The sequence below is a fragment of the Gadus morhua genome, chromosome 1 (assembly GCF_902167405.1).
Source record: "Gadus morhua chromosome 1, gadMor3.0, whole genome shotgun sequence".
NCBI classification, from domain to species: Eukaryota; Metazoa; Chordata; class Actinopteri; order Gadiformes; family Gadidae; genus Gadus; species Gadus morhua.
The window spans coordinates 9,247,848-9,271,756 of record NC_044048.1 but is presented as its reverse complement, the minus strand read 5'-3'; the positions used below and the strand labels follow the sequence as shown (position 1 = coordinate 9,271,756).

The 23,909-nt window shown below is 47.6% G+C and overlaps 1 protein-coding gene across 41 annotated transcripts in view; it reads right to left on the bottom strand.

Moving 5' to 3' along the window:
• The window catches only part of LOC115552772 (sushi, von Willebrand factor type A, EGF and pentraxin domain-containing protein 1), a 147,976-nt gene that overhangs the window by 85,266 nt on the left and 38,801 nt on the right, over positions 1 to 23,909 (bottom strand). The window contains exons 1-2 of one of the 41 annotated variants that reach the window (XM_030369192.1): positions 16,924 to 17,131; positions 13,724 to 13,838 (exon numbers count right to left, since the gene is read on the bottom strand). The exons of 36 other annotated variants lie outside the window; for them this stretch is intronic. In XM_030369192.1, the coding sequence (XP_030225052.1) occupies positions 13,724 to 13,838; positions 16,924 to 16,926 (118 nt within the window). In that variant the 5' untranslated portion in view covers positions 16,927 to 17,131. Of the gene's footprint in view, positions 1 to 13,723; positions 13,856 to 13,980; positions 14,202 to 16,923; positions 17,132 to 23,909 lie in introns of those variants that run through there. 4 more of the 41 variants (XM_030369208.1, XM_030369200.1, XM_030369217.1 and 1 more) reach the window with 4 other exon arrangements.

The window sequence follows — 23,909 nt, the reverse complement described above, 5'->3', positions numbered from 1 at the left end:
ACACACACACACACACACACATACACACACACACACACACACACACACACCATGCGTGCACGCACACACGCGGAAAATGAATAATGAATGAAAAATTGTCTGTATTCAAAACTTGAAGTTTTAGTGGACAAAAACTTCCTTAACACAAAAAAGGAAATTATGGATATACAGGGTGTTTTTAACATACTGGATCCAACAATGTTCCCAACACTGACACAGATAATTCAGATCATTGCACTCACAATTCCTGTAAACAGTTGTAGTTGTGAGCGATCTTTCAGTGTGTCGAGAAGGCTCCACACCTGGCTTAGGTCCACCATGGGGCAAGGAAGGCTTCCCCAACTTTCTCTTTTGTCCATTGAAAAGGAGCAACTATGCAAAGTGAGTCAAAGCCACGTTATTGACCGCTTTGCCACCATGAAGGCGCGGCGATACAGCTTAATAGTGAAAAAATTATCATTTAAAAAGACTCTATGCAGTAGTGTATGGCCTTATTTAGTTTAATTTAAGAGCTTTGATGGTTCTATAACATTTTCCATGTTGATTGGTGGCAATGAGCCACCTCACCTTAAGTCAGAAATTCTATTAGTTCTATTTCATGTAGGCTACGCCGTCTAGGCTTCGCCTTATGGGCTTGTCCCGTGCGCGCGCCTGCGCGCGCTGAAAATTCAAACTATGCACCTATCAGCGTGGGCACCGCCCACATTTCCCACGGTATCGTGTCTATATAACGCGGTGTATACCGTCGCTCATCCTCCCTTTTCTTTCAGCACTTGTGCTTATCAGCGAGAAATTGAGAACTACTATTAAGAAGATGAGAACTTCAACACGGATCTCCCAAGCCGGTGGCAGCGGCTCGGGCGAGGCCGCGGACAAACGGCCCTTTTCAGGGCCACCTGAGAGCGCTCCTAGAGCTAGGTCCTTTTCAGGACTCCTATGCGCCTCCTGTCCCGCCTCCCTGGCACCGGGTAACGGGCACTTGGCGTGCTTTTGGTGCCTCGGCGCCGACCACGCCGCGGCTGCTATGGCGGCCCCCGTCTCCTGTGTCGCCTGCCGGGAGCTGCCTGAAGAGGGGATCCTCTCCAGGCATCTCTTCTTTTCCCCTGCGGTGGAAATGGCTGACGCCATCGCCCTATTCGGACCTGACGTCGACGATGACATCATCGACGCCTCCCTGGACGACGTCTTCGGCGACTCGGCGTCCGGTTTTTCCCGCTCTCGGGTTACAACCGCCACCGTCATACAACACGAGGGTCCGCGCCGGATGACCGATCTCTTCCGGGAGATCATGGGTGAGGCGGCGGCCATCAAAGGGATTCCCATGCCGGCCCCGCCTCTCGCCCCCGTATCTGACGATATGCAGGGCGAGTGCTTTCGCACCCCACCTTTTTCCCGGCGGGTTACCCAGTGCCCCTTGTTCCCGCCTTTGCAGCACTTGTTTATTGCTGCCGGTGAGGACCCTTCGACCCTGAAGGCTCCGGTAAGATCCTACACGGATTTCACCAACGTGGAGGGGTGGGCCGATACTCAGGCGAGGGGGATCCCTCGTCTGGAGCCTCCCCTGGCAGCGCTTCTCTGTCCGGGCGCCGGATGGCTCCTTAACGATAAGCCGCTGCCCCCCGACCGCCTCCAGAGGCAGATTGTCGGCCTAACGGACAGGGTGTTCGTTTGTGCCTCTCAATCCGCGGCGGCGGTCAACAACATCGCCCTGCTCTCCTCTGCCATGGTCTCCTTGTCGGCTGACAGGGAGGCCTACGGCCACATTATAGGTGAGGAGATGGGTCCGCGCGCTGTGGCTACAGCCTGCGGACAGCGCATTCGCACAGGTGCTGCGGCCGGACGGCTCGCTCCCTGTTCAGCGGGCACGAGCGCGACGTCTAAACAGCTCGTTGTTTTTACAACTGCTAGTTGTGGTACGTCTCCTACGCTCGCTGAGCCTCCTCCCTTTCGTGGGAAGCCCCCCTTGGTTCACACGCAGTGTGAAGGCGGTAGGGGCAGAGGAATACGGGTTATTCCTGGACGGTCTTCCTCAGCTGTCGGCTCGCCCTCTCCAACCGCTATGCGTGTTGGCAAGAGCAGTGCGTTCTGCCATCGTGGTTGGACACCACGTTGAGATGGGGCCATCCCATACAGTTCAAGCGTCGTCCCCCACCCTTTATGGGGTTGGTGGAGACCACGCTACGGGACCCGGCTGCGAGCACGGCTCTGGCAGCAGAGGTGGCACGTCTCTTGGTAAAGGGGGCCATCACTGTCGTTCCCCCCCACGAGTCTCACCTAGGTTTTTATTCCCGCTACTTCCTGGTTTCCAAGAAGTCAGGGGAAATGAGACCTATTCTGGATCTTCGCGTGTTCAACAGATTCGTTGCCACGAGGAAGTTCAGAATGCTCACGGTCGGAGCATTGTTCCGGTGTGTGAGAGAGGACGATTGGTTCACATCCCTGGATCTCAAGGATGCTTACTTCCACGTCCCTGTTCGGCAGGCGCACAGGAAGTTTCTCCGCTTTGCCTTTATGGGGATGGCGTACGAGTACCAGTGTCTGCCGTTCGGCTATTCCCTGGCTCCGCGCACCTTCTCGAAGTGTGTGGAAACGGCGTTGGAACCGCTCAGACGTCAGGGAAAGAGGATTCTCTTCTACCTAGACGATCTGCTTATTCTGAGCAACTCAGAAGAGACCGCGAGAAGGGACACCATGTTGGTGATAAACCATCTCTCCTTCCTGGGTTTTGCCATCAACTGGGAGAAGAGCTCCCCGCTCCCCAGCCGGCAGACAGTCTACTTGGGGCTTTGCCTAGACTCAGCCACCATGACTGCGATGCTTTCGCCTCCTCGGCGAGACGCCATCCTGTCGGCGCTCTCCCGTTTTCACGTTCGCAGAAACGTGACCGCACTGTCCACCATGCGCCTGTTGGGGCTGATGGCAGCTGCCCACCCCGTGGTCCCCCTGGGTCTGCTTTTTATGCGCAGACTCCAGCGGTGGTTTGCTCGCCAACGGTTGGACCCCAGGCAACACAAGCTCAGGGTGCTCCTCGTCCCCCGTTCGGTGTCGCCAGACCTGGAATATTGGAAAGGACCCTCCGCCCTTCTCAAGGGTGTTCCACTGGGCAGGGTGGCGTCCTACGTAGTGGTCTTCACGGACGCCTCGTTGACGGGTTGGGGAGGAACGTGCCTCTCTCACTCGGTCGGAGACGAGTGGCGCACGCCCCCTACAGCACACATAAATGTGTTGGAGCTCGACGCTGTGAGGAAAGTGCTGTTGCATTTCTTTCACCTGGTGCGCGGCCGCCACGTTCTGATCAGGACAGACAGCGTGTCGGCGGCGGCGTACATCAACAGACAGGGGGGAGTCCGCTCCCCTGCTCTCCACCGAAAGGCGGTCGAGCTCTGGCTTTGGGCTCATCAGTATCTCCGCAGTCTGAGAGCCCTGCATATCGCGGGCGCCCAGAACTTTGGGGCGGACCTCATGTCTCGAGGCGGTCCCCGCCGAGACGAGTGGCGGTTACATCCCGACATTGTCAGACTGATCTGGCAGAGGTTCGGGACAGCGCAGGTGGACCTCTTCGCGTCCCGGGAGAACACGCACTGCAGGTGGTGGTTCTCCCTCAGCCCTCGGGATCTTCCCCCGTTGGGGGTAGATGCGTTGGCACACACACCTTGGCCGCGGGCTCTCTTGTATGCGTTTCCCCCGCTCCAGCTGATCCTTCCTCTTCTGGAACGGGTCAGACAGGAGAGACTGTCCCTGATATTAGTGGCCCCGGAGAACCGTTCAGCTCTGTGGTTTCCAGAGCTTGCCGCGCTCTCGCGGTCGGCGCCTTGGCCAATACCATTCAGGCCGGATGCGCTTTCACAGGCCCACGGGACGGTGCACCACCCGCCCGATGTCTCGGGACGGCTGTTGGTTTGGCTCCTGAGAGGTTGATCCTGCAGGGCAAAGGTTTGCCTGAGACGGTTATCAACACTATTCAGAGTGCTCGTGCGCCTTCTACTTCTTCCCTCTATGCGGCGAAGTGGTTCGCCTTCTCTAATTGGTGTGAGACGAACCACGCTGTCCCATCTCAATGCGAGGTGGGAAGCGTGCTTTCGTTTCTGCAAAACTTATTGGAAAAAGGTTTGGCCTTCTCCACTATCAAGGTCTATGCGGCAGCCGTTTCGGCTGGCCATGCAGGCTGTGATGGTGGACCGATCTTCAGCCATCCACTGGTCAAGAGATTCTTGCGTGGGGCTAGACGGGTTAGGCCTGTTTCACGCGTGCTTACACCACGCTGGGATCTCCCCACCGTGTTGCGCGGATTGTCCAGGGATCCTTTCGAGCCTCTCTCCCAGGCCCCTTTGGATGCCCTGTCATTTAAGACGGCACTCTTGTTGGCCTTGGTTTCTGCCAAGCGGGCCGGTGAGCTAACCGCTCTGTCTGTCAGCCCGAGTTGCTTGTTGCTAAACGAGGACAGCTCCTTCGCGTTGCTCAGACCTTATCCTGCGTTCCTCCCGAAGAACATTAATAGTTCTTTTCGGTCGAGGGATATTGTGCTTAAGGCTTTTCACCCCCCGCCTCATTCTAGTGAGGCAGAGGCGGAGTTGCATCTCCTGTGCCCGGTTCGGGCGTTGGCTATGTACGTGAATCGCTCGGCAGCGTTCCGCTCCACACAACAGTTGTTTGTGTGTTATAGCGACGCTAGCAGGGGCCGCGCTCTCTCTAAGCAGCGGTTTTCTCGCTGGGTATGTGAGGGTGTTTGCCTAGCCTACTCTCGGCAGGGCTTGGCGCCACCGTTGGGCGTTAAAGCTCACTCCACACGGAGCGTGGCCGCTTCAACGGCTCTACTCAAGGGCGTTTCGGTGGAAGACATCTGCGCGGCTGCGTCTTGGTCTTCCCCCGGCCCCTTTGTCCGTTTTTACATGTTAGACATGTCCAGGGGCTCACTCGGCAACTCTGTGCTAGAGTCCGGGACCCCTTTTACGGCTTAAGAATATAGACATGTTCTTTAAAGCGGCGTGGTTGGATTTCCTCTCGCCGGCTGGCGAGTTGGTCTTGATTACCAGTCTCTTACTCTCCCACCTTTTTTCAAATGAAAAACAGGCTAGGGGGTTTTTCTATTGGCTCGCCAATTGTCTGGTGGTTTTGTTTACCAGTGAGGCACTCCCGCCGTTTTCTTCAAATAAGAAACGGCCGAGAGAGTCCCATTATTGGAGAGCCGAATTCCGTAGCTCCGCCCCCGGTGGTAGCGGACCTAATGGAAACCGTGTTGCTCTGGTTTTCTTTTCCTTTTCATGGGTTCCATGAAGCACGGAATAGAGCCGGAGTTTTTACAGACTCACTTTTTTCTCCCTTGATCATTGCCTTGCTTGATCTAGGAGGAATTCGTTTTTATAAAGCTGTTGTGTTTTACACTTCCTTGGCTTTTTGAGTCTTAATGTGCTCTGGTGACTTAGGTCATTTTGACTGGGGTCCAGCAGGAGTACATTGATCGGGCTCCGCTCGCAGCTTCACCTTAGCCCATAAGGCGAAGCGTAGACGGCGTAGCCTACATGAAATAGAACGATAGTTATGTTATTATAACTCTAGTTCTATGATTGTAGGCGTAGCCGTCTAGTTTCCCACCTGCTGTACCCTCCAAATGCTGAAAGAAAAGCGTGGAGGATGAGCGACGGTATACACCGCGTTATATAGACACGATACCGTGGGAAATGTGGGCGGTGCCCACGCTGATAGGTGCATAGTTTGAATTTTCAGCGCGCGCAGGCGCACGCACGGGACAAGCCCATAAGGCGAAGCCTAGACGGCTACGCCTACAATCATAGAACTAGAGTTATAATAACAGAACTATCATTTTAAACCTTGTTTCTTGCCTTTTTAGTACATGTCGTTCTGGCAAAATTATGCTGTTTCCACACAGCATCTAAATAAATATAGATGTGTAGACTTCTCCTGATAAAGAGGTGAAGGTCATAAAGAGACTTTTTGTTTATTTGTCAGTTACCTTATTTGTAAATCTTTGAGATGTGCATGTGTTTAAATAAATATAATTGTACGGTACTCATGAATCCATCTTTGCGTCTTTACCTTTACCAGTGCTTTAATATAGCCTACAGTATGACAGTGACAATGATTTTGAAGCTCGTACATAACCTTCTGTATCCATCTATTTCATATTGTGCACACGTAAAAAAAAAAATTTTGGCAGTTGGGGGCCTGTGCCCCAGTAAAACTCTAGGTCTAGCAACGCCCCTGGTAAGAGTGTTTGAAATTAGTGAAGTACCGATCGGTGAAGAATGTACCAAAGTACATTAACCGTGGGAGAGATAAAACACGGTTCATTCAGTCTCATATAATGTTCCACTACTATAAGTTATGGAAGAAAACATGAAGGGACATTGTTATTCGTGACAGAGTAGGGGGTTGGGTTCCCCCACTCTGTATCAACAGAGCTTGTGAATGTTTTCACAAATCGCCCTTTGTCTCACACAAGTGGGAGACAAAGGGCAGTGAAGGCCAGTGGCGTCGCCTCGGAGGTCACAACGGGGATACAACTCAGACCAAAACGCAGCTTCTCTTGGGAGTATGAGGTATCTCTTTAGATTTCTCAAATGAATGCATTACGCTTTACCTCAAAATCCCAAGAGAAGCTGCGCTTTGGGCCCACACCATGGCGTTGATCTTGGAAAAACGCTGCAATGTTCAGCAGATCAGACGGGTTTAACCCTAACCCTAAGCCCTGAGGTGCCTGCGCAAAGTCGGCCAACTAATAACAATGCCTTACCTTACTAATACTTAAGGGCATCTCCCAACTATGGAAGCATAATGCATAACTAAAATAAAACTGGCAGGACATATTTGCTTCTATGAAATAGAGCTCCTCTTGGGATTTTGAGCTATCTCGTTATTCAGTCAAAAGCGGAATAATAATTTGCCATGAAAACCTATGTGAGATAATAAACTCGTTCATTCAGAAAAACTGAAATTATTCTCCAAGTAGTTTTTAATTGGTTTTACAATTGTTGGTGGCCTATCTTTGAAGATACATGGCATTCAATAGTATGGTTTAAAACGTTATCTCAGCCGACTTTTGATTAAAACAGCACGACATATAAATTAACAAATCAAGAATAACCATTTCCATTCTCTCTCCCATCTCGGTTGAGCCAGCTAGAGTGTAATCAGGCTGAAACAAGCTCAAAAAGACCTTGCGAGAATCAAAACCACAAATTTCAAGTTTCCGCTAGGGTGGGGTTGCACCAGTATGGAAAGCCAAGAAGGCCACTAATGGCGCGGTAAAAGTGCTAAACCGCACGGAAACCATACAGAAACCGACTGCATTGAAGTGACACGTTTGTTCCATGCATCATTCATTTGCATTATTATTTCATTATTATGCGTGCATTATTCCTTTGAACAACGTATTATTCCTTTGCACAACGTATGTATTTTCGATATTTGAAAACGATATCGTCCCATTCAGAGCAAGGAAGATTAGTATACTAGGATCTCGGTTAGCAGGCATGTATTGCGCCCATTTTACAATAATCTCAAACGTTTCATTAACTCACACACCAGACCAACCAACCACGCCCAGGGCCAGCCATCTCAACGTATTCTTATTTTTGAAAGGGCGGTCAATGATGAGCTTTTATTGTGAATTTAGGAATTTAGGCCAGAGCCTTTTTGTGGCGATCTCTGAAATGGAAAGGGCTCGGATCGTACAACACCGGGTGCCCAGTTACAGCCGCGATTAATTTTTCATTCTACATTTTGTACAGTCAGTAGGAACCAAAAAAGTAGGTAGGAACCAAAGTGCCAGTGTTCGGTGTTCCCTGGGATCCACGCAAGCAAAGAACGTCTACATTCCGATTGGCTGTCAGTGTTTTGCCACTGAAACGCCTCATAGTAATTTGCATCAAGTTCAGCCGTCCTTTTAGCGTTTGACGCTTGTGTCGCTTTGGTCACTCTTGCCCATAGAAAGTGAATGACTTCCGGTGATTTGGCAGCTCAATTCGCTTTTGGTGTTATCGCACAGTAATTGAGAGCAGGCTCTCTTTTTAAAGGCCCACTATGCAACTTCGGGCATTTCTTCGCTGTTTTCTTGGTTTTGGCACGCACATTTCTCTTCACAGCGCCCCCTACCGCTTCGTAGTAGATATTTCACAACACTGTCGTAAAAACTCGTTGACGACCCTTCCCCATGCACTTCTACGCGAGCCATGTGCATTTGTTTTCAATGAAGCCGGCGAATGCGTGGAGCCATGTCCGAAGTAGATGTTCATAAAGTGTAGGCAAGGTTATACATTTTTAAAAGGGTGTATTTGTATTGCAATAAACATAAATCCATCCTTTTTTATAGTTGACGGGGAGAATTTATATCCTAGATTATAATTGTTTTATCTTAGGTTGAACAGAACAATCAGTGTAAGAGGTTTGGCCAACATAATAATCTAAATAAACAAGAACCTGGATTCGGGGATTCAGTCTGTATCTGGGGGACGAGACAGACGAACAGCAAAACACCCATGGAAACAAAGGTGTTTATATGGTTGCAACCAAGCAAGCTAGAAACATACAGGGCTCACAACAAAACGGTCGAGAAAACAATTTTTACAGGGCTCACAACAAAATGGTTGAGCTAACACATTTGTACAGAGACCATCAACATCAAGAATACCACGAAGACAAAGGCCACCCAACGGTACTTTCAATTTCAAAAGCAACACGGCCGAGTCGGCGTCTGATTTGCAGTCTTCTTTTTCTTTCAGTTCACGCTATTCCTGAAAAGCTTGCCCAACGTTTACTCGTATCTGGCCTCTCTGCCGGTCAGTCTCCGTTTTCTCTTCTTCTGTTCCTCCGACATTAGGTTTCTCTGTCTCTTTTTAGTCGGCTGATCTATGATGAATATAACAATCCCTTAGTGACTTGTGTTTATATCGAGCCGGTTCCGTGTTTGGGGGTCTGTGCCGTAAAGCAATTCGTTACTTCGCGAGACCCGAGACTCCCGCGAGAGTGGGCGGCGGGTCGCCGGCAGAAACATATTCCTTTTCTCCGCCAAGATGCACAAGGGTGAGTCGAAACAACGAACAATCGAACAAAAATTTATAATAGAACCATCGCAATGACTCTTAGCCTGTTATATTAAGGTAAATCAAGCCAAAAAAGTTGCATAGTTCCCCTCTCACTCGTGTCTGATCTCTTTTCTGATCCATTCTTCTTTTGTTCCACCGACGGTCGCCTCTTGGGTCCCTTATCAGTCGATTGATCCATGATGAATGCAACAATTGCCTCGCAACTGGCTGTTTATATCTAGCCGGTGCCATGTTTGATTGTGTGTCTGTGCCGTAAAGCATTTTCGAAACTACAATCTGACTACATTTTCGAGGATACTTCCGCTGCGTCACATCCGGATTGTGTCGGTCCGAACAGAGCAAGTTGCATATGCGCTTTTTCACTGGCGACATGGGTAAATGACACACCCACCAATCGACCCAGAAATGGATGCAGAACCATCAGCATAACTCTCAACCTGCATACTTAATGTAATTTTGGCTAAAAAAGTTGCATAGTGGGCCTTTAATGATGCCCTGATAACAACATACAAATAAAAACAGAAATACCAATGTACAATAGATATAAACAGTAGTAGGTCAAACAACCTGAACTACATTTCTATATATAGCAATAATACAATGGGACAATTAAGAAAGCTTTTTAACCCTTACAAGCAGGGACGTGCACAGGAATTTTGAGGGGCAGTTGCTCTGACCTGAAAAAAGGGCAACTGCCCCCCCCCCCCCAAAAAAAAACCTGACAGGCTATATGAAGGACTGAGAATAAAAGGGTCTTTATTAATATATTAATACAAATAAGCAAAACACTGAAATAACTACTACTAACGATAATGCAGAAAAACATGACTTGAAGAAGAAGAACATAACATGAACACAAACATAATTAAACAACATCCATCAAGTCACTGATACGTTTCTCCAAATTGACATATTAAAAATGCAAAGCTTCAAAAGAGAAGCCTTCAGAACCTCTTCTTTGTCGATTGTGTCCTTCTCTCAGCAGGAGGAGGTCAGACAGCCGCTCTTGACCACACTGATTTCGGACAGGGTAGTGATGTGCTCCTCTTTGCTGCCTCCTTTAGTTGTCTCTCGCTCTCCTGAATCCTCCTCTTTTCACTGGGCATTTCGGCTTCACTTAACAATAACAAACAATACCCAAAATAGTGATAAGATTTAGGCATGAACCATTTTGAATGAAAGAATTCATGTGATGCATTACTTCCATCTTTTAATCTTCTTGTTAAAACGAAATGTTAGAAACTAACTATCAGCAGACATGTAGCTTAGTTTGCCTACCAATAAATGTGTAGACTATGTGATAACGGGCTGCTTGTCTGCAAGCTAGCTAGCTGTCTGATTATTTAGGCAAAACGTTACGTGGCAAACTGAGCCTGGATTTATGAAGATTGTAATTCATTTCATAAAACGTGATGATGATTGTTTGTTTGTTATACATCTCAAATTCACCTTTTCCGACAACATCAAGGCAGTCGTCTCACAGGTGCCGGTGTTCCGGTCGCGTGCAGCGCTGCAGCTACGTAAAGCAGCTTTCACACGCCGCGCGGCAACTCGCCGCCTCCATTCATTTCAATGAGGGAAGGGCGGCAGAGGGGAGGCAGAGGGGAGGCGGCAAAATCGGCTGTTGCCGCGCGGCAGAGTTTGCCATCCCCCTACTGACTTTCACTCTCAGTGCCCGAACGGAATTGAATGAGGCTACGCTTACTTTATGAAATGTTTCGAGTGGCGATTTTTTTATCTAGGCCTACATGAAATTCTACATCCATTAAATGATTAAAAAAATAATAATAATAATAGTTCCTCGGAAGGGCAACATGAGTCGAGGAGGGCATATGGGCAGTTGCCCAAGCAACCTGAGCAACCCCCCTGTGCACGTCCCTGCTTACAAGGTGTTTGGGTCTGTGGGACCCGTTTTCAGTTTTCTAAAAGTGATACAAATAATTATTTTGTTGAACTAAGATTCATTGGCTTTGGCTCATTTTCTGTGAGGAACATAAATCCGATTTTTTTTTTCAATGACCCCCCCCCCCCCCCCCATCAAATTTATATTACACACAGGGTGTTCGGGTCCAGTGGACCCGGAGCTAGTTTAAGCTGGGAAATCATAGGTTCTGTGCACCCTCATTTTCCTCTCGCTCTCTCTCGCTCTCTCGCGCGCGCTCTCTCTCGCGCTCGCTCTCTCTCTCGCTCTCTCGCGCGCGCTCTCGCGCTCTCTCGCGCGCGCTCTCTCTCGCTCTCTCGCTCGCGCTCTCGCTCTCTCGCTCGCGCTCGCGCTCGCGCTCGCGCTCGCGCTCTCTCTCGCTCGCGCTCTCGCTCTCGCGCTCTCGCTCGCTCGCGCTCTCGCTCTCGCGCTCTCGCTCTCGCGCTCTCTCTCGCTCGCGCTCTCGCTCTCGCGCTCTCTCTCGCTCGCGCTCTCGCTCTCGCGCTCGCGCTCTCGCTCTCGCTCTCGCTCTCTCTCGCTCTCGCGCTCGCGCTCGCGCTCGCGCTCTCTCTCTCGCTCTCTCTCGCTCTCGCTCGCGCTCGCGCTCTCTCTCTCTCTCGCTCTCTCTCGCTCTCTCGCGCTCGCGCTCTCTCTCGCGCTCTCGCTCGCGCTCTCGCTCTCTCGCTCGCGCTCGCGCTCTCGCGCTCGCTCTCTCGCTCTCTCGCGCTCGCGCTCGCGCTCGCGCTCGCGCTCGCGCTCTCTCGCGCTCGCGCTCGCGCTCGCGCTCTCTCTCTCGCTCGCGCTCTCTCTCGCTCGCGCTCTCTCTCGCGCTCGCGCTCTCTCTCGCTCGCGCTCTCTCTCGCGCTCGCGCTCGCGCTCGCGCTCGCGCTCTCTCGCGCTCGCGCTCTCTCTCGCTCGCGCTCGCGCTCTCGCTCTCTCTCGCTCGCGCTCTCGCTCTCTCTCGCTCGCGCTCGCGCTCTCGCTCTCTCTCGCTCGCGCTCTCTCGCGCGCTCTCTCGCGCGCTCTCTCGCGCGCTCTCTCGCGCGCTCTCTCGCGCGCTCTCTCGCGCGCTCTCTCGCGCGCTCTCTCGCGCGCTCTCTCTCGCGCGCTCTCTCTCGCGCTCTCTCTCGCGCTCTCTCTCGCGCTCTCTCTCGCGCTCTCTCTCGCGCTCTCTCTCGCGCTCTCTCTCGCGCTCTCTCTCGCGCTCTCTCTCGCGCTCTCTCTCGCGCTCTGTGTGTGTGTGTGTGTGTGTGTGTGTGTGTGTGTGTGTGTGTGTGTGTGTGTGTGTGTGTGTGTGTGTGTGTGTGTGTGTGTGTGTGTGTGTGTGTGTGTGTGTGTGTGTGTGTGTGTGTGTGTGTGTGTGTGTGTGTGTGTGTGTGTGTGTGTGTGTGCGCGCGCGCGCGTGTGTGAGAAGGAAAGAGTAAAGCAGGTGAATGGGCCCTTGGTGTGAGCACCCACAGTGTGCACCCACTGTTCCCCCACAAGGTTGCAAAATTGGAGCACCCAACACTATCTACACCCATATTCCCAAACATTTCACCCTCTGTCTTGCGGGAACCAAGCTTGGGGACCTGACACTATAAAAAAGCTCTGTCAGCGTGGTTCCATACCATAACTGATCAAGATGGCAAAGCGATTCTCTTTTCAGACTGCCTTACAGTTGATATTTGAAGAGACAGAGGGTTTTGATGGTGATGCAGAGGAAATAGTTTCAGAAAGTGAGGATAACATTTCTGAGTCTGACACCGAGTTTGAAGAGGAGGATGAGCATCAGCCAGCTCCGAAACGTAAAAGAGCCTCAAGATTAGCCCTTCAGCAGCCAGGACAAGCCTGCGACTAGCAAGCCCCAGGACCATCCCGTGAGCAGCCAGGACCAGCCCGCGAGCAGCCAGCCCCAGGACCAGCTCGCAAGCAGCCAGCCCCAGGAACAACCCGCAAGCAGCCAGCCCCAGGACCATCCCGCAAGCAGCCAGCCCCAGGACCAGCCCGCAAGCAGCCAGCCCCAGGACCAGCCCGCAAGCAGCCAGCCCCAGGACCAACCCGCAAGCAGCCAGCCCCAGGACCAACCCACAAGCAGCCAGCCCCAGGAACAACCCGCAAGCAGCCAGATGTAGGACCAGCCAGTCAGCCAAAAAGAAACGCTGTGAAGTGTGTGGACCCATGATGGACAGAAAAACACAATATACATGCAACCAGTGCAAAAAATACATATGCAATACACACACAGTGAGACTCTGCCCCTCATGTGTGGTATAGTCTGATATACGTATAATGGCCGTGTTCAAAGGCTTTAATGTGTTGTTCAGACAGATGTTATTGAGTATGTTTCAATTTCTAATGATATTGATTATTTCCCAGTTATGTCTGTTTTATGAAGCATTTCCTTATTTTGTTCCATTTGAATACAAAAAATAAACAAAAACGAGTGGCACCTCTATTCATAAATGTGATTTAACAAAGGTAAAGTGAACAAATTTAACATATGTGTTGTTTATATTACTTGCAATTGGGATGAAGTAAGCATCTGGTGAGTATTAAAAAAAAAAAAGCTTGATTATGTTGAATTAAAAGGCAATGGGTCCACCAGACCCAGCAGCACCTCCTGTGTAACAAAAAAACGAACACCCTATGAGGGTTAAAACACGAGCAATCCTTGTTTTATTCGACTTCAGTCATCCCCTTCAACGTCTCAATTGAGTCCATAAAGTTACCGACTTCGATAGATAAATACGTTGCTTACCTTGTACTTGTCCCAGAGGCCCCAGCAGGCTGGAAAGGAGAAGCACCAGGACCAGCCCCATCGGGGCCTTACAGCCCAGGACCTGTTCCGAGTCCACCATGTCTGTCCTTACACTCTGCAGACAATAACCAGCACAAAGATAAACAGTCAAAAGGCTTTAATACATATAACACTGAGTATGTACGTTACATGTTATAAGCTTCCGCTTCATAATCGATCGGTATAATAGCCAAGACTGTTAGCTGACTTAACGTTACCGCTGAATTGGCGTTAGTCCAGTCTTCCCCAACCAAAGTAATCCTTATATTTATTAAATATATGTTATTTTTGTACACTAGGTTGCTTACTTCTTGCTGCGTGGGCTCCAAGTGTAATGGTCGATCCGCATATAAGTGGTGACAGGACTGACAGGAAGCAGTCTTTGGGTGTGTTCGAAACCGCCTACTTGCTTACTGCTTACTACCTACTAAATATTTGGCTTACTTCTCGAATCCTTAAATAATGATTGAGTAATCCATTTGAGTAATCGACGTTCAGAAGACCGTCCTTACTTAAAGGGACACTGTGTAAAAATTACTCCCATCTAGTGGTACAATTGTATATTGCATTCAAACTAATAGTGCTCGCTTGTCCAAAAACTACGGTGGGCAGTATGTGCCAAGAAGCTGTGACATGAGTGACACCTACTAGCCTACCTCATCGAGTGATGATGATGAGGTTCGTTATTTTTAACAAACTTCAAACGGCATTGAATCATTAGTGTAAGATAGTGAATTATTTCAGTCATCATTCACGATAGTCATTATTTAAACAATGTTACGAAAACGTAACCCATTGTTCCGAAGGGCCGTTTGTCCGATAAGTCAAACAAGAGGCGCATTAGGCCGACGGTTTAATATGCCGAATAGGCCTACATATAAAGAGTTGTGTATCTCTTTCTCTCTCTGAGAGCAAAAATGACAAAAGAGAGAGAGAGAGGTATAATACTCTTTATATAGGCCTATTCGGCATATTGAACCGTCTGCCTAATGCGCCTCCTTTTTGAAAAGTCGGACAAACGGCCCGTCGGAAGTAACTTTTAATGTTGCATTGTCGAGGCAATCAGTAGAGAAATAGAAAAATTCAATCTAAATCAGCAATAGCAGGCCTATAACTTTTTTTTAGTAGGCTAGAGTTTATATTACTCTACTACAACGCATGAACTATGTGCTTATTAGTAATGAAACATTCTTTATCCGTTTACTTTTCGATGTCCGTCCATTGTCAGAGATCATCATCAGGCGATTCAACGCCGGTAGGGAGAGGAAGAGGGAGAGGGAGAGGGAGAGGGAGAGGACAGAGAGGCAGTGGATCGGTGGGAGCTAGGCGAGGAGGACGACGAGGAAGAGGAGAACGAGAGTCAAGAGAAGATCTTGATAGGATTGCCGTTTATTTGTTTATTCCTTTTGCCCTTTTTCCCCATTATGGATCCCCATTAGTTGTCTCAGAAGCGGCAGACTAGTCTTCCTGGGGTCCAATTAAAATCTGAACATACAAACAATTAATACGTAACGCCGGAAGGCCCTACATGTATTCTGTTACTCCCAAACACTAGCCGCGTTTACATGGCAGATCTATGCCGCATAGATTTCTATGCGGCATAGATCTGTTCCTAAAATGTGTTCCGAATGTACTGTATACATGGCAGCAGTGGTGTAGTCTATTTTATTGTAGTGGGTATACTGTGATGATTCCCTCCCAGCCTCGTACAAACCCGTCCGACCGGTACGTGTACGTGTGTGGTGCTTATGGGGTGTCGCACCGCACTCACCAACGCAGGGGTCTACAACCCGCTGATTTAAGAGTATAACGATTATCAACAATCATGGAAAGCTGAGTAGGTTTATCAGTTTTAATAACAGTATGAACAAATAGAACACAAAAATTACAAGTTGTCCTTTGTATATCTATAGTAGCAATAGCACATGCTAAACAAGGACAAAATCTACTCAAAATAATTTAATGAACTGTTTACATCCATGGCTAACCTACGGAAGAGGATTAGGGCCACACATCTAAAAAAAAAAATAAGTTCTGACTTTATTCTCAGAATTCTGAGAAAAAAGTCAGAATTCTGACTTTAATCTCAGAAAAAAGTCAGAATTCTGACATTAATCTCAGAATTCTGACTTTAATCTCAGAATTCTGAGAAAAAAGTCAGAATTCTGACTTTAAAGTCAGAACTACGGGTATCTGTAAGGACCAACCTCCGTGGGAGAGACACTTTGCTTTATGCAGTAGGAGGAAACCTATGGAAAGCCAAGAAGGCCACAATCCGGCCCTAGAATGGCGCGGTAAAAGTGCAAAACCGCACGGATTCCGTGCGGTTTGGCAAGAATTCCGCTTGTCAAAAAAATAGAACGTATTTGTGAATAAATGCTTTGAATTCTGAATACTGGACTTGGTGAGCTTAAATAGGCTACATTTAAGTGACCATTAGTGAGCTGGCCTAAAAGTGAATAGAAGTGAATTATTCTAGGAAATAGGCTTTCAGGATCAATTCAGAGGTTCAACTGTTCGGGATTCATTTTGCTTAGCCAGTGAAAGTGATCAGCTGTATTCCAAACACTGTTAAAAATACTTCACTACAAGTAGGCTATAAGGTCACTTAATAGCCTATTTAAGCTCACCAAGTCCAGTATTCAGAATTCAAAGCATTTATTCACAAATACGTTCTATTTTTTTGACAAGCGGAGCCGACAGTCCTGTGCAAGTGTGGCATTCGGCGGTTGGGGAAACAAAAAGATAAAGTTCAGTAAAAGAACTAGTGACATCCTGCCGACAACGCCAAATGTGGCATTCGGCGGTTGGGGAAACAAAAAGATAAAGTTCAGTTAAAGAACTAGTGACAAGTTGCCGACATCGCCAAATGTGGCATTCGGCGGTTGGGGAAACAAAAAGATAAAGTTCAGTTAAAGAACTAGTGACAAGTTGCCAACAACGCCACCCCAGGAATTTCACCTGGAGAGTTAGATTAACCTAAGTTAAAGCATACAAGTTCGTTCACTAATGAAAGCTTGAGACTGGGTCCAGCATACAAATTCAATTCCTTTTAATTAACATATATAATCTTTAAACATGACTTCTCAATAAAATATGTTCACACAAACACACTAAAGCGAACACACACATAATGAGACTGAGGATGAGGCAGCACTCACCATACTCGGTGGCAGGTACAGCACAGTAGGAGATGCAGAGTAGGATGGATGTGTTGGCTATATAACCAGTGGACAAAACGGCAGCCGGCCAACAGCAGCGTGAAGAGGCGGGGGGGACGTGCTGGCAGAAACCGCCCACACACACGTCAACCCGTCAGGAGTTGAATGAACATCAAAGGGGAGGAAGGGGATCACTTGTACCGAGCAGCACAATTACAAGTGCAACTCGATCAATCAGCTGATCGCTCCCCGCTGCAACAGGTAGAGGAGGAAACACTCGCACGTACAACTGGGGTCGATACGGGAGAGGGAAGACCCGGCCAATGAACTGCCAAACAACGGCGAGCTGCACGATCCAGCTAAAAGGCGATCAGGTGAGGCGATCAGGTTTCGGTGACAACAGGAGGCGGGATAGCCAGGAGCTCCCAGGCAAGAGTGCTCCCAGTGCACAACCACCCACCTTTATAGGCAGCGCACCCAACAGTGATAGGCCGGTACTGCAGCACTAATTAAAGGCCCATCCTGCTACACAAGTATGCAAATTAGCCATGTGCGAGAGAGAGCGCACCTGCCGTGGTGATGTTGGGCTTGTTGTGGGCTTATATGTGATCAATGATGTATCTGTCTGATCGTATTAGCTGTAGATGGATGGTTAAATAATGTCACAAGATCGGTTATACTGCAGGCTCTCATTTGCAAATGCACTGATTGTGTGCCCGTCTCCGATATGCTATATACCTGGCATTTATTCAGTTCATGTTCTTCTGAGTGCGCAAGAACGGTGCCAATTATTGTCGTGTTTGCATTGTAATGCACAACTTTGCCCCTCCCTGTTATAAAATAACGTGCATCCCAACAACTTTAGCCAATGCAGGCTCCTATTGCTTTACCAGTGTGTTTAAAGTGTTTGCGTGTGTGCGGCCGTGTGTGTGTGTGTGTGTGTGTGTGTGTGTGTGTGTGTGTGTGTGTGTGTGTGTGTGTGTGTGTGTGTGTGTGTGTGTGTGTGTGTGTGTGTGTTGCCATGTAGGCTATAGATATAGATTGATTGTCTTGGCTTGCTTGCATCCATGAAATATTGTAATGTTATGGCCTAGCTGGCTACTGCATATCGAGAACAATCTGGGGATGAGGGCATCCCCGAATATTGACGGGTATTTCGCCCACTGCCATCTCAATATATAGCCTAACATATACAAATATATCACTGTACTAGACACAAATGTATTTTCCACTAGCTAGTGGTGGTCATTACATTGTAGTGAAACTAGTAAAGACAACACAGCTTTATGTTACGGCGAAACATGGAGGCACTGGAGCTCTAGTCTCGACAATGCGTTACTTTAGTCTGGTATTTCTCTTCACTGATTGATTAGACAGCCTTCAAATGTAGTGGTCAAGCAAAGAAGAGGGAGGGCTCGTTCTGCATACCTAATAGCCGGAGTGAATAACTAATAGCCGGAGTGAATGACTAATACCCGCGGCTATTAGTCATTCAAAACCGTACGGAATCCGTAAGGAAACCGTACGGAATTCTTGCCAAACCGCACGGAATCCGTGCGGTTTTGCACTTTTACAGCGCCATTCAAGGGCCGGATTGTGGCCTTCTTGGCTTTCCATAGGTTTCCTCCTACTGCATGAAGCAAAGTGTCTCTCCCACGGAGGTTGGTCCTTACAGATACCCGTAGTTCTGACTTTAAAGTCAGAATTCAGACTTTTTTCTCAGAATTCTGAGATTAAAGTCAGAATTCTGAGATTAAAGTCAGAATTCTGACTTTTTTTCTCGGAATTCTGAGATTAATGTCAGAATTCTGAATTTTTATCTCAGAATTCTGAGATTAATGTCAGAATTCTAACTTTATTCTCAAAGTTCTGAGATTAAAGTCAGAATTCTGACTTTTTTCTCAGAATTCTGCGAATAAAGTCAAATTTTTTTTTTTACATGTGTGGCCCTAATCCGGATTAGGGCCACACATGTAAAAAAAAAATTACGATACGTGTACGTGTGTGGTGCTTATGGGGTGTCGCACCACACTCACCAACGCAGGGGTCTACAACCCGCTGATTTAAGAGTATAATGATTATCAACAATCATGGAAAGCTGAGTAGGTTTATCAGTTTTAATAACAGTATGAACAAATAGAACACAAAAATTACAAGTTGTCCTTTGTATATCTATAGTAGCAATAGCACATGCTAAACAAGGACAAAATCTACTCAAAATAATTTAATGAACTGTTTACATCCATGGCTAACCTACGGAAGAGGATTAGGGCCACACATGTAAAAGAAAAATAAGTTCTGACTTTATTCTCAGAATTCTGAGAAAAAAGTCTGAATTCTCACTTTAATCTCAGAATTCTGAGAAAAAAGTCAGAATTCTGACATTAATCTCAGAATTCTGAGAAAAAAGTCAGAATTCTGACTTTAAAGTCAGAACTACGGGTATCTGTAAGGACCAACCTCCGTGGGAGAGACACTTTGCTTTATGCAGTATGAGGAAACCTATGGAAAGCCAAGAAGGCCACAATCCGGCCCTAGAATGGCGCGGTAAAAGTGCAAAACCGCACGGATTCCGTGCGGTTTGGCAAGAATTCCGCTTGTCAAAAAAATAGAACGTATTTGTGAATAAATGCTTTGAATTCTGAATACTGGACTTGGTGAGCTTAAATAGGCTACATTTAAGTGACCATTAGTGAGCTGGCCTAAAAGTGAATAGAAGTGAATTATTCTAGGAAATAGGCTTTCAGGATCAATTCAGAGGTTCAACTGTTCGGGATTCATTTTGCTTAGCCAGTGAAAGTGATCAGCTGTATTCCACACACTGTTAAAAATACTTCACTACAAGTAGGCTATAAGGTCACTTAATAGCCTATTTAAGCTCACCAAGTCCAGTATTCAGAATTCAAAGCATTTATTCACAAATACGTTCTATTTTTTTGACAAGCGGAGCCGACAGTCCTGTGCAAGTGTGGTATTCGGCGGTTGGGGAAACAAAAAGATAAAGTTCAGTTAAAGAACTAGTGACATCCTGCCGACAACGCCAAATGTGGCATTCGGCGGTTGGGGAAACAAAAAGATAAACTTCAGTTAAAGAACTAGTGACAAGTTGCCGACAACGCCAAATGTGGCATTCGGCGGTTGGGGAAACAAAAAGATAAAGTTCAGTTAAAGAACTAGTGACAAGTTGCCGACAACGCCAAATGTGGCATTCGGCGGTTGGGGAAACAAAAAGATAAAGTTCAGTTAAAGAACTAGTGACAAGTTGCCGACAACGCCAAATGTGGCATTCGGCGGTTGGGGAAACAAAAAGATAAAGTTCAGTTAAAGAACTAGTGACAAGTTGCCAACAACGCCACCCCAGGAATTTCACCTGGAGAGTTAGATTAACCTAAGTTAAAGCATACAAGTTCGTTCACTAATGAAAGCTTGAGACTGGGTCCAGCATACAAATTAAATTCCTTTTAATTAACATATATAATCTTTAAACATGACTTCTCAATAAAATATGTTCACACAAACACACTAAAGTGAACACACACATAATGAGACTGAGGATGAGGCAGAAATCACCATACTCGGTGGCAGGTAAAGCACAGTAGGAGATGCAGAGTAGGATGGATGTGTTGGCTATATAACCAGTGGACAAAACGGCAGCTGGCCAACTGCAGCGTGAAGAGGGGGGGGGGACGTGCTGGCAGAAACCGCCCACACACACGTCAACCCGTCAGGAGTTGAATGAACATCAAAGGGGAGGAAGGGGATCACTTGTACCGAGCAGCACAATTACAAGTGCAACTCGATCAATCAGCTGATCGCTCCCCGCTGCAACAGGTAGAGGAGGAAACACTCGCACGCCCTACAACTGGGGTCGATACGGGAGAGGGAAGACCCGGCCAATGAACTGCCAAACAACGGCGAGCTGCACGATCCAGCTAAAAGGCGATCAGGTGAGGCGATCAGGTTTCGGTGACAACAGGAGGCGGGTTAGCCAGGAGCTCCCAGGCAAGAGTGCTCCCAGTGCACAACCACCCACCTTTATAGGCAGCGCACCCAACAGTGATAGGCCGGTACTGCAGCACTAATTAAAGGCCCATCCTGCTACACAAGTATGCAAATTAGCCATGTGCGAGGGAGAGCGCACCTGCCGTGGTGATGTTGGGCTTGTTGTGGGCTTATATGTGATCAATGATGTATCTGTCTGATCGCATTAGCTGTAGATGGATGGTTAAATAATGTCACAAGATCGGTAATACTGCAGGCTCTCATTTGCAAATGCACTGATTGTGTGCCCGTCTCCGATATGCTATATACCTGGAGTTTATTCAGTTCATGTTCTTCTGAGTGCGCAAGAACGGTGCCAATTATTGTCGTGTTTGCATTGTAATGCACAACTTTGCCCCTCCCTGTTATAAAATAACGTGCATCCCAACAACTTTAGCCAATGCAGGCTCCTATTGCTTTACCAGTGTGTTTAAAGTGTGTGCGTGTGTGTGGCCGTGTGTGTGTGCGTGTGTGTGTGTGTGTGTGTGTGTGTGTGTGTGTGTGTGTGTGTGTGTGTGTGTGTGTGTGTGTGTGTGTGTGTGTGTGTGTGTGTGTGTGTGTGTGTGTGTGTGTGTGTGTGTGTGTGTGTTGCCATGTAGGCTATAGATATAGATTGATTGTCTTGGCTTGCTTGCATCCATGAAATATTGTAATGTTATGGCCTAGCTGGCTACTGCATATCGAGAACAATCTGGGGATGAGGGCATCCCCGAATATTGACGGGTATTTCGCCCACTGCCATCTCAATATATAGCCTAACATATACAAATATATCACTGTACTAGACACAAATGTATTTTCCACTAGCTAGTGGTGGTCATTACATTGTAGTGAAACTAGTAAAGACAACACAGCTTCATGTTACGGCGAAACATGGAGGCACTGCAGCTCTAGTCTCGACAATGCGTTACTTTAGTCTGGTATTTCTCTTCACTGATTGATTAGACAGCCTTCAAATGTAGTGGTCAAGCAAAGAAGAGGGAGGGCTCGTTCTGCATACCTAATAGCCGGAGTGAATAACTAATAGCCGGAGTGAATGACTAATAGCCGCGGCTATTAGTCACTTTATTCGCTAAAGTTGTTGGGATGCACGTTATTTTATAACAGGGAGGGGCAAAGTTGTGCATTACAATGCAAACACGACAATAATTGGCACCGTTCTTGCGCCCTCAGAAGAACATGAACTGAATAAATGCCAGGTATATAGCATATCGGAGACGGGCACACAATCAGTGCATTTGCAAATGAGAGCCTGCAGTATAACCGATCTTGTGACATTATTTAACCATCCATCTACAGCTAATACGATCAGACAGATACATCATTGATCACATATAAGCCCACAACAAGCCCAACATCACCACGGCAGGTGCGCTCTCTCTCGCACATGGCTAATTTGCATACTTGTGTAGCAGGATGGGCCTTTAATTAGTGCTGCAGTACCGGCCTATCACTGTTGGGTGCGCTGCCTATAAAGGTGGGTGGTTGTGCACTGGGAGCACTCTTGCCTGGGAGCTCCTGGCTATCCCGCCTCCTGTTGTCACCGAAACCTGATCGCCTCACCTGATCGCCTTTTAGCTGGATCGTGCAGCTCGCCGTTGTTTGGCAGTTCATTGGCTGGGTCTTCCCTCTCCCGTATCGACCCCAGTTGTAGGGCGTGCGAGTGTTTCCTCCTCTACCTGTTGCAGCGGGGAGCGATCAGCTGATTGATCGAGTTGCACTTGTAATTGTGCTGCTCGGTACAAGTGATCCCCTTCCTCCCCTTTGATGTTCATTCAACTCCTGACGGGTTGACGTGTGTGTGGGCGGTTTCTGCCAGCACGTCGCCCCCCCCTCTTCACGCTGCTGTTGGCCGGCTGCCGTTTTGTCCACTGGTTATATAGCCAACACATCCATCCTACTCTGCATCTCCTACTGTGCTGTACCTGCCACCGAGTATGCATCCTCAGTCTCATTATGTGTGTGTTCGCTTTAGTGTGTTTGTGTGAACATATTTTATTGAGAAGTCATGTTTAAAGATTATATATGTTAATTAAAAGGAATTGAATTTGTATGCTGGACCCAGTCTCAAGCTTTCATTAGTGAACGAACTTGTATGCTTTAACTTAGGTTAATCTAACTCTCCAGGTGAAATTCCTGGGGTGGCGTTGTTGGCAACTTGTCACTAGTTCTTTAACTGAACTTTATCTTTTTGTTTCCCCAACCGCCGAATGCCACATTTGGCGTTGTTGACAACTTGTCACTAGTTCTTTAACTGAACTTTATCTTTTTGTTTCCCCAACCGCCGAATGCCATATTTGGCGTTGTCGGCAACTTGTCACTAGTTCTTTAACTGAACTTTATCTTTTTGTTTCCCCAACCGCCGAATGCCACATTTGGCGTTGTCGGCAGGATGTCACTAGTTCTTTAACTGAACTTTATCTTTTTGTTTCCCCAACCGCCGAATGCCACACTTGCACAGGACTGTCGGCTCCGCTTGTCAAAAAAATAGAACGTATTTGTGAATAAATGCTTTGAATTCTGAATACTGGACTTGGTGAGCTTAAATAGGCTATTAAGTGACCTTATAGCCTACTTGTAGTGAAGTATTTTTAACAGTGTGTGGAATACAGCTGATCACTTTCACTGGCTAAGCAAAATTAATCCCGAACAGTTGAACCTCTGAATTGATCCTGAAAGCCTATTTCCTAGAATAATTCACTTCTATTCACTTTTAGGCCAGCTCACTAATGGTCACTTAAATGTCGCCTATTTAAGCTCACCAAGTCCAGTATTCAGAATTCAAAGCATTTATTCACAAATACGTTCTATTTTTTTGACAAGCGGAATTCTTGCCAAACTGCACGGAATCCGTGCGGTTTTGCACTTTTACCGCGCCATTCTAGGGCCGGATTGTGGCCTTCTTGGCTTTCCATAGGTTTCCTCCTACTGCATAAAGCAAAGTG